The 10,652-nt window shown below is 30.0% G+C and overlaps 1 protein-coding gene across 1 annotated transcript; it reads right to left on the reverse strand.

Moving 5' to 3' along the window:
* Window positions 1-5,146: 5,146 nt before the first annotated feature.
* LOC100808889 (B-box zinc finger protein 22) lies at window positions 5,147-8,699 on the reverse strand. The gene is made up of 3 exons (XM_003533842.5): window positions 8,365-8,699; window positions 6,757-7,173; window positions 5,147-5,667 (listed from the first exon to the last, which is right to left on the reverse strand). The coding sequence occupies exons 1-3, from the start codon at window positions 8,545-8,547 to the stop codon at window positions 5,389-5,391; spliced, it is 879 nt and encodes a 292-aa protein (XP_003533890.1). The 5' UTR covers window positions 8,548-8,699; the 3' UTR covers window positions 5,147-5,388.
* Window positions 8,700-10,652: the final 1,953 nt, after the last annotated feature.

The following is a 10,652-nucleotide window of genomic DNA, read 5'->3' on the forward strand; positions in this document are numbered from 1 at the left end:
GAGAAAAAATTGGCCTTAGCGCGAGCTGTTTGGCTTAGCGCATACCTTCAACGTCAATTTATGAAAATTCCTAATTTTTGTTTATTTGTGTAATGGGCTTGATCTTGATGTAAATAGGCCTTATTAAAGGCTTAGTTATCTTCTTAAGCCTAGTTCTATAAATACTCAAAAACTCTTAATTGTAGAAACCTTTGACATAATTGAAACTAAGCTTGTGCTTAGAGAGAACTTAGCCTCATCTTTGTTTTTTGACTGAAAACAAAATTGATTATTATCAAGAAAGTTATTCCTTTCTGGAATATCCTCCTTCGACTTATTGATTCTCCACGAATCATAGTGTCGTTCTATTCATCTTCTCCATCTTTTCTATTTGTCTGTTTTTGAGTTCTTGGAAGGTCAACAATGATGGGTCTTGAATTTGCATCTAAAATGATCCGAACCAAGCGCCCATGGCTTCGATTGCATCATAATGGCTTTAAAGTGTTGGATAATTATAGAACAATATTGTATTATGACACAAAGAGGGTCCAACACAATTGGTAGATAGTTGGGTCCCTTAACCATGATAACAAGGGGTTTGATTTCTTGGTTGTGCGTATGGAAACAATTGACTTTGTTAGGGGAGACAAAACAACTTCTTCATTAATTCTCAAACAAGTTATACATTACAAATACAATATGTTATAAAATTCAAAGTAACAATAATTTATTATAAAAAAGAGAAATTAATAATACTTAAAAAATTGCTTAAAAGAAGAAAATAAATGTTACTATCTTTACCATGAATATTATTAAATAAAGGATTAAATGTATCTATTTCAAAATAAATGATCAAAATTACAGATTGAGCAAAGGCCAAAATTATATTTAAACCTAAGAATAATTATCAATTATGTTGGGCTAATTTTGCTCTCTTCAAATTTTCTGAAATAATCCTCAAATGGTATGTATAAGACAATTGTTGGATTGAACTTTGATTTAGATAAATCTTTTTTAGCTTGCATCTCATGATTAAGTTTTGAAAACTTTTTTGTTTCATTTATCTTCTACCTTTGTTAATGAGTCTTCTATCTATTACAAATGATATTTGAAATAAGATTAAATTATAATTTTGGTCCCTCTAGTTTTCCAAATCCATCATTTTGGTCTCCTTGGATTTTAACTGTAACATTTGATCCTCCTAGTTTTATAAATAAGTGATTTTGGTCATTCTGATAGATTATTAACAAATAATTTTGATTAATTGAGTTATTAAGTTAATTATAGATTAATTAAAACTATTAATTATTTAAAAATCAATAAAAATTATTAATAATCACAATTCTCCACAATAATGTATCCTTTCCTCTTCTCCGTAAACACCTATTACACTTTCACTGATGCACACAACTCCGCTGTCAATAATACCACATTAAAATTAATAGTCTTTTATTAAAGTTTTTAAATAATTTATAATTTATAATTAATTTAATATTTCTAATAATTATAATTATTAGAAAACCAAATATTATAATTAAAAATTAAGAAAATCAAAATTATAAATTTAAAAAATAAGAAAGACCAAAATTATAATTTAGTTTTAAAATAATTAGACCTTTGACATATTTATGTCAAAAATATTTACGATCGAGAGTTTTCTTTCTTTTGTCCTAAGTTAGAAATTACACGAGTCCCCCGATCCAATGGCGTGACAGAATGATTAGGATTCAGGACTAACAGGCCCGGAGAGGTTTTGCGTGACCACTTGACACAGCATATTAACCTCCATTACATTTGAAATGCCAATTCTTCATTGCTTTTGTGAAAAGAAATACATAAATCCTAAGAAAGGGGTGATGAATCTGGACATGAACTTGGTCCAACTAGTTCTCTATATCTAGACTTATATAAGAACTTATTTGTTCAGAAAATTAAAAATAAGAATAAATGCTCTCCCCAGTTACCCTTCTAGGATTGAAAATGGAAAATATATTTGCGAGAAAAATTGCACAAACCTCACAAAAATTAAATAGTAATCTTACTCATACATTATTTATTTATTTTAGATAATAAAATAGAAAAATATGCATTCTAACGTACACGTACACTTTTTTTATTCCTTGATTATTTTTTTTATTAAAAAAATAAAAACAAAAAACTATTATATGAGTTCAAAATATAGAAGGGCACTAATACTCTTTTTATTCAGATTTTTTTTATTCATAAGGACACTAATACTCTATTAGTGTGTAAACTAAAAAAACAAAGGAAAAGGAAAATAAAGTGTTTTCTACCTGCTAATATTAGTGGTTAATTTTTGTTAATCAAAAAGATTTAAATCAGAATCTCTTTTCTCTTTTTTTCTTTCTTTATCATTAAGTCAATCATATCCAAAAAATAAAGTGTGGCAATAGAAATTCGTCAAAGTTTTTTTTTTATAAAATAGGAAATTTTCTTTCGTTAGGGTTAAGATTTGTCCTGCTATAAAGTAGGCCAAGATTTGCTAGAAGATACCAGCAGTTTATCATAATCTGATGCAAACTGCAGAGCACCCGCCAAATGAAACTTTGACTGCTTAAGTCAATTTTCTGCCCCCACATTTACTCAGCGTAACGCACAAAATGGATAATAGCCTAAGCAATAAGCAAGAGTATAGTGTGCCTCTTGTGTTTCGCCCTCAGTCACACGATACACAAATAAGAATATATGGAAAAAGATATGGATTTCCTAATATGATTCCAAAGTATTGATACTGTTCAAGATTTTTTGTTTCTCTTGGTTCAACTGATAAAATATTTCTAATATTCAAGGGAATACAAAAAACGTGTGGGGTATTCTCAATATTTATTATCTTGGGCAAATTTTGAGTGCGACGTGTCTAGGTGAAATAACATAAAATTCGTGGTCGAAGCTTTCTATCCCTAGGAATGTGGATATCCTTTTATGTAAGCTATGTGGAAAGATTTCATCATTTTTATGTTATTGAATATTCTTAGATTAATTAAATATCTCTATACTTACATGATACACTAATAAGAACATATGAAAAAAATACAGAGTTTCTTTAATATGGTGTCAGAGTTTTAATGCTGTTGAAGATTTTTGTTTTGGTTAAAAATAAAATATATTTCAAATATTCAAGGAAACGCAGACATGGATGGTGTCAATATTAGGTAGGTGTGCTGCACATCTTGAGGGTGACATTTTTAGGTGAATTAATTAATATGAATATCTATCTTGTAGGCCACAAAATGCATCAAATTTATTGATTTTCTTTCAACAAGTTGGCAAGATGAAACCAGCTTTGCAATCCATTGTAATCAACAGCACATAAAAACATTAAAAAAAAAAACAAATTGCACATAAAAACAAAACACAGAACAACTAACTTATAAACTAGTCAAAATAGCTTATAAGTATCATTACTATAAGCACATTTGATAGCATTTTGGATGATAAAATAATTAACTTTCTAAATAAAATTCATATTTAAGATAATTTTTAATCAATAAATAGTGTAAAAATGTTTGTGTGAGAGAGAAATTTTAAGAGAGAAACATTATATTAAGGGGGGAGATTTATATTTTCATATATTTCACAAAACGGTTTCGTATCATGTTGTTTCAATTCAGACGCAAGGGAAAATGTTCTGCTTGGCTTTGGACGTGTTTGTTGAGGATGTGATCTCGTACAGACATGTTTCAACAATGTCACATGTTTTGTTACATAAACTTTCCAATAATGATGAAGTTTTTCTGTTCAAGTCTCATTCTAGATTAGTCCTCAATATGAACACGATAGTTTGTCTTGTGTTAGCAAAACAAAAAAAAAAGTAAGTGGAAAACCTGTCTAAACATGTTATCACAATTAAGTGATTAAAAGGGTTTTTGAAGTTAAAAAAACTATAGCCTAAAAAACTATTTAAGTGTTTCTTTTTTCAAAATATTGAAGAAGAAATAAAACTTCTATACCAAAATTCGTATCATCACTTACCCCTTATTTTCTAGGCTTATCCAGACCCAATGTATATAATATCTCAGAAAACAATTCTATTATATTTGTAATGATTTGTATTTGCTTTTGAAATATTGATTTTCTTTTTTAATTTAATATTTTTTTATATTATTATTTTTTTTGTCTAATGCAACTTTTTTTTGTCCCATCTTCTCGTTGAAAGGAAAAATTCGATCAAAATTATCTTTTGAAAAAATCTTAAAAAATCAAGTAGCTTAATTTTTATAAAAGAGAAAGAAAATAGTAAATTTTAGAAATAATTTAATATCATACAATATTAGTGTAAATATTTTACATTATTAATTAACTAAGATTACTCTAGATATAATTTTTAAATTAGTTATTATAAAAATAAAAATTTTTCAATACATGAATTATAACCAATATAGAAAATGTTTACATATTAGTCCATTATAATTAAATTCTCAGAAGAAAAAAAAATGTTAAGTAAAAGAGCTTTTAGAAAAACCTAACTTCTTCTCTATTTACCAAATAACATCCCATTTGCTTTTAAAACTCCTATATTGAATGTTAACATTAAAATAATTTTTAAAGTAAAACAAACAAATTCGAACAATGCATGAATTGTTGTAAAACTGATTTAGAATCCTTTTTTTATTTTACCGGGAAATACTTAGTAAATAAAAAAACAAACAAGTTTGAGCCGAGCACATCCTAAAAGACTAGCTAAAAATTTAAAAATCAAATTCTTCTAAAAGTATTATCAATAACTGCCTGTTGTGATTTGCAATGTATCTAATATAATTTTTTAATAAACACTTTATATTTATTAACTCTTTAATTAAGATCATTTTTTAATAAACTCACAAGTATATATAAGAATAAATAAGAAATAAAAATGGATTGAAATTCCCCATAAGTTATTTCACTTCCCTAAAAAATAAAATACATAATTTTAACTTTAAAAAAAAAAAAAACCTCACTTTCAATTCATTTTCACTGCAAACGAATGGACCCTAAAGAATCCGCGCTTTCTTACCAACTGATAAAAATAAAAATGTTGGCCTTGATAAAGGGTAAATAAAACTCTTACGAGAACCAGCTTATATTGAACATGATATCTATGGTGACGACCAAATTCATGCATCTATGTTGTGGTCTAAAACTATAAGTTAAAATGCACAAGATCAAATTGAAATGAGAAGCCTATTACATTGTTGTTCCAGCTATTTTCTTTGTCAAATTCCCAATAACAAATGGAGAGTTAAGGGATTTGCTCCCAAAAAGAAATGAAGACTGCCGTGAATAGAAGAAACATGTAGCAAACTGAACTTCAAATGATCTAAAGAAGGGTAGAACTTCAAAAGTTCGCTCCATCTCTAACAGATAAAAAACAATCTTTTTAACATATTGAGCTAGTGATCAGAGAACAAATTATAGTTGCCTACGCCTTTTGGAAACATTAGAATTATGCTGGGCATGGTGGGGCTGTCGCACATGAGAAAAGCATATGTCAGGAACAGACATGGCACTGTCAGATGTATATTGAGGGACTTTCGGCCAATATAAACCCGAAGCTGTAGGAGGGGAAGGGATCTGAGGAACTGTCCAGGATGAATCTGGAACACGTCCCAAGAAGCCGTCATCATCCATATCCTCTTCACCAGACCTCAAAACAGAAGAATCAGAATCCCCAAGTTTACCACTGTCAGCCTGCAAAAGTTCATTGGGAGAAGATGAGATCAAGAGTAGATAGTGGAAGTAAATCAACCATCAAGTCAAGACCAAGAACAAGACTGTAGATAGGTATGAATGCAATGCATACCTAACTTAGCAAGTGAAATAGTAGTACATGGTAAATGAATACACGGAAAAAGAACAAATAACTCATTAAATAAACAAAACATTGGAAGACATGCATATCTTAAATTATGCAACATATCAACTAGCCACACACTCAATCAACAGGACTGCTCCCCATGGATTTCTATCAAAGATTACCATTACATCATCTTTACATTAATTTTTACAGCTTACAGGAATGAGTAACAAATACAAAAGCATACGATGCAAAGGTGAATACATAAAATGCTCAGCAGCACTTCAAGTAGACCATTCATCTGTGGTTTTCTAGGAGCAAAGCTATGGGGAAAGGCATATACTCTTTAATCAATCAACAATCCTTCAGTTCTTCAGACCCATTCAAATCTCACTATTTGAATGCATTCAACCAAAGAAAGAAAGAAAAAAACTTATTTTCAGAGAACAAACTTTTGACATATTTACGGACCTATTTGTCCATAGTTTAGTGATACCGTGATCACATGTTTAACAGGGAATTTACCCTCAGAAGGCTGGACCAGTTCTACTCCTGTCATGTTTACCCTGGTTTCCTAGCCAACGATACTCTAATCCATAATTTGTTTTATTATAATGGATGATATCTTCTGATTAAGCCCCCTTTACTTTCTTCACCAAGATAAAAAATTTAAAACTTATGCAAAATCTGTTCAATGATAATAGATGATATCCTATTCCTAACTACAAACAATGAACATAGGAACCTGCTGCAGACTAATGTAGGTATGGAGTATGAAAACAGATGCACTAGCATGCATATATACATGTGTACAATTTTGTGAGATACTGAGTAAAGATTGTTCAGCTGTACATATTATGAGACATGATAAAAATGAATCTGATTATCAGAACTCAACCATAAGCCCAAAAAGTTAAAAAGATACAAACTATACAAAATGAATGACCAGGGGACCACAGGCTACATTGCAACTATAAACATACCTTAGATGATCCATCCATGTAATTATAATACTGACTGAGTTCATTTAATCCGAGAAATTCTTCAATGGGCCATTGTGAGACGTTTCCAGAAGTATAACCTGAGAAATTGCTTGGTGGAAACTCCTCAACTCCTTGCATTTGGAGGGGTAACACTTCATTGGCATTTGATGGCTGGGGCAGTGAGGAAACATTTCTGGAGATGGATGAAGATTTAGCATCAGACATTTTCTCCCCAGACTGTGACTTCACAGAAGACGAGGAAGCACCGCGCTCAGTAGCTTCAAGGCCTACTCTCACACCAGTAAGCAAAAACCTTTGATGATCAGAGACACAGGCATTTGCTGTATGTATAGATACATCACAATTCCTACATAGCAAAGCTCGATCCTCTAAACAGAAGAAATAACCAACCATTTCCTGTAAGGAATAGCACACTTAGCATAGTCGCAAGCTATCCAAAATGATAAAGGCTCACATATATAACTGAACCAGAACAAATAATAAAACAACAAAACTCTCTTAGCAACAATGCCAACAACAGATTCAAAGCAGGTATAATTTGTTTTGACAAAATTCTCCAAATACAACAGAGCATAACACAAATATGGATTAAGTATCACAAGTGGTTACAAGTCAGCAATGCTAACTAGAAAGTAACTTTGTAAAACAATTATAAGAGTATTAACGGCAGATCTTGATTTTAGTCTATAAAAATTTAATATATTTATAGTCCCTACATTTACCCAGAAGAGAAATGTGCAATACACTTTCTAACAAACTATTTATTATTGCCTGAAATTCACAAGAAATCACATCTTTTTTGGTCTCACCTTTAATTGAATGAGCTTCAATCACAATTTTATAGTTAACAATGAATTTCAACCAATAATAAGATTGTGTTAGAAAGAACGTGTTTCTCACACTCTCCGGAACATAAACACGTGTTTTGAGTCTAATAAAAGACTAAAAACATGTTAAATTTTCATAAGAACTAAAACCAACAGTTTGAAATATTTTAAGGGAAAAAAGAAAAAAACATATTTCACCCTAATATTTACAAGAGACTTTTGATCCACCCCCATGTTGTACTTCCACATATTCAGCACAGTTATGTTCACTGATTTCAAACACTACTAGTTATTGAAAACAAAAGAAACAAGTGGTTGAAGGGTAAATGATCATTTTGGTCCCTAATGCGTAAATCGGTAACAATTTAGTATTTGAAAGAATAAAAATTCTGATTTAGTCTTTGAATGTGTAAAAAGTGAAACAATTTGACAGTAAACCAATGTGTCATTAAGTTGTAAAAATAATTGCCAGACTTTTCATGCATCCAAGGACTATATCAGAAATTTCATTCTTTGAGGACTAACTTATCACCAGTTTACATGTTCAAGGAACGAGCAACATTAACAACCAAGAAGGTCTATGAGCAGAGCGTGTGACTTGTTACAAACTCTCTTATAGCTGTCTTTGAAACTTACAGATAAAAAAAAATAACATTATTAACAAGCAATGGTGTCAGGGTTGGCCAAGGACAAAGCAACTTTGAGTTTTATTAAAATTTATTTTAGGCCTCATTTTTGGGCCGATCATGAACAGTTGTACCTGGCATATGTCACACTTGGGCATGTGAGAGGCGGAGAGAGAGAGAGGGACCCTCTGGTGCTTGCTGGCGAGCTTGTTTGCTGCGTGAACCTTCTCGTCGCATTCCCAGCACAGTGCTGCCTCGTCCGCGCAGCACAGAACCTTGGCCTCCGCGGCCTCGCACACGTTGCACTGAATCTTCATTTCAAATTATTCGTACAAACCCAATCAACGGTTCCCAGCGAGGTTTATTTCTTGACCCGGTTCAAAGAGGTTTCGGAGAAGAAGAATTTCAAGTTTCAACGCTGAGAGAAAGTGTGAGAGAGAGAAGAAAACACGAGGTGGAGTGGAAGGGGAGGACAACGGGATATTTTTGAAGGCCGCGAAGATGGGATGCCACGTGGAAGGGGACACCGACTTCGCGGGCTTGGGACCCGATAATTAGTTGTCATCCCAAATTAATATTTCAAAATATTTTTTTCATTCCCATAAATGTAGGAAATGTTTGGAATTTATTTTTATAAATTTTTTAGTATATTTTATGTTCTCATAAGATTAAAATATATAATTTTTTGTCCAATTAAGATTCAGACGTTCAAATTTACTTGCATCACTTTTTTATATGAATTATGTGCATAATCAATATAAAAAAACATAATATTTTTTATTGATTATATGCATAATTGATATAAAAAATATCACATTTATATTAGTCAAGTATATCACCAATATAAATATCATTATCATAGATTTGAATTATCTAAACTTATATGTGAGTCAAAAAATAATATATTTTAATTTTATGAGAATAAAAATTTTATAAACATAAATTTTAAATATTTTTATATTTTTTTAAGATGAAAAACATATTTTAGTACAAATTAATTCCTAACTTTAATAATTAATTACTATGGTTGAGTGAAAATATATGTACACTTGTTCTGCTAAGAAAATTTGATGGATTTTGCTAACTAGTGGTTAAGGAATTAACTTTTTTAATGTATAAATAATGAGAGAATATAAAAACAATTATGAAAAGCATAACGTTGCATCTCCCAATCAAAAAACTTTATATTTTAATTTCTTAAATAATGCCTTTAACATATTTGTTAGCATTTGCAAAATTTCATTTCTATTCATTTATTTCAAAACTTAGCAGTAACTAAATTTTACTAATTTTATCCTGATAGTTGTACAATTTTTACTTTTTAATTGTTATATTTAAAAATTATTCATTTTAATTCCTAAACAATTATTTTCAATTCATTTTAGTCTCCATGTATATTATTTTTAATCTATTTTAGGAATTGTCATCTAAACTCATAGGAACTAAAATAATTTAAAAATAATATAAATAATGTTTTAAGAATATGATTTTTTTAGTATAGAAACTAAATATAAAATTTGCATAACTATAAATCAAATGAGCATTTAAACTTAGTTTCTATTACATTATTCCAGTTTCTATAAAATTGTAAGTTTTGTTTATAAGTTTCTTTTGTATATAGATTTTTATATAGTCTTTATTATTTGAAACATACGATTCTTGTTCCCCAATTTTAATTTCTCATGTCATTAGTTAATAGAGATCTTTGCGTAAATAACTATAATGAAATTAAAAATTAACAAGAAAGAAGTAAAAAATAATTTTGAAAAAACAATTGTTAGGATGGGACGTTTCTAGTTTTACAACTCACCATCCTTTTTTTATCCATTGTTTTGATGATTACAAAGCTATAAATTGTGATAAGCTAATGATTCTATTTTTCACTAAACAAGACTTATATTTTGGAGCAAATATGGTAATATCTATTTTTTCTCTTTGCTCTTTTATATGGTCCTCCATTCACAATTCAACATCCAATGCGCTATAATTAAACAATGTCCAACCTTGTGAAAATTAGTGTGTTTACACTAAGCCTTTTACATATGTGTCCATTGGACTTAATAACTTAAACAAACACTTTATATTATGTAAGTGGCGTCGAACCTTGTACTGGATGTGCATTAGCTAAAAAGAGTAGTGCTTGTACCAAACATTCTCACAATTTGTTTGCCTGTATTTTTTGGAATGTTAACTTTTGAATTTCAAATATGTAAGGATATATAAAAGAGAATGGAAGAATCAAAGGAATATTCGTCAAGGTCATTATCACTGGAGATGATCGTGCACATACAATTGTGTGTACTATTATTCCTTCTCTTACCTCAAGCAAGCCACACAAAGCGCCAAACCCAGAGACAACATCCATTTCAAGATTGGCTCTAATCCCACAATAAATATGTTCTCCAAGCTATCTATAAAAGGC

Source organism: Glycine max, chromosome 9 (assembly GCF_000004515.6).
Source record: "Glycine max cultivar Williams 82 chromosome 9, Glycine_max_v4.0, whole genome shotgun sequence".
Taxonomy (NCBI): Eukaryota; Viridiplantae; Streptophyta; class Magnoliopsida; order Fabales; family Fabaceae; genus Glycine; species Glycine max.

Coding starts and splice junctions, on each gene's coding strand:
- LOC100808889 (XM_003533842.5), bottom strand. CDS start 8,547: ATGAAGATTCAGTGCAACGTGTGCGAGGCCGCGGAGGCCAAGGTTCTG. Junction 7,174..8,364: donor CCAAGTGTGACATATGCCAG/GTACAACTGTTC, acceptor TATTCCTTACAG/GAAATGGTTGGTTATTTCTT. Junction 5,668..6,756: donor ACATGGATGGATCATCTAAG/GTATGTTTATAG, acceptor GAACTTTTGCAG/GCTGACAGTGGTAAACTTGG.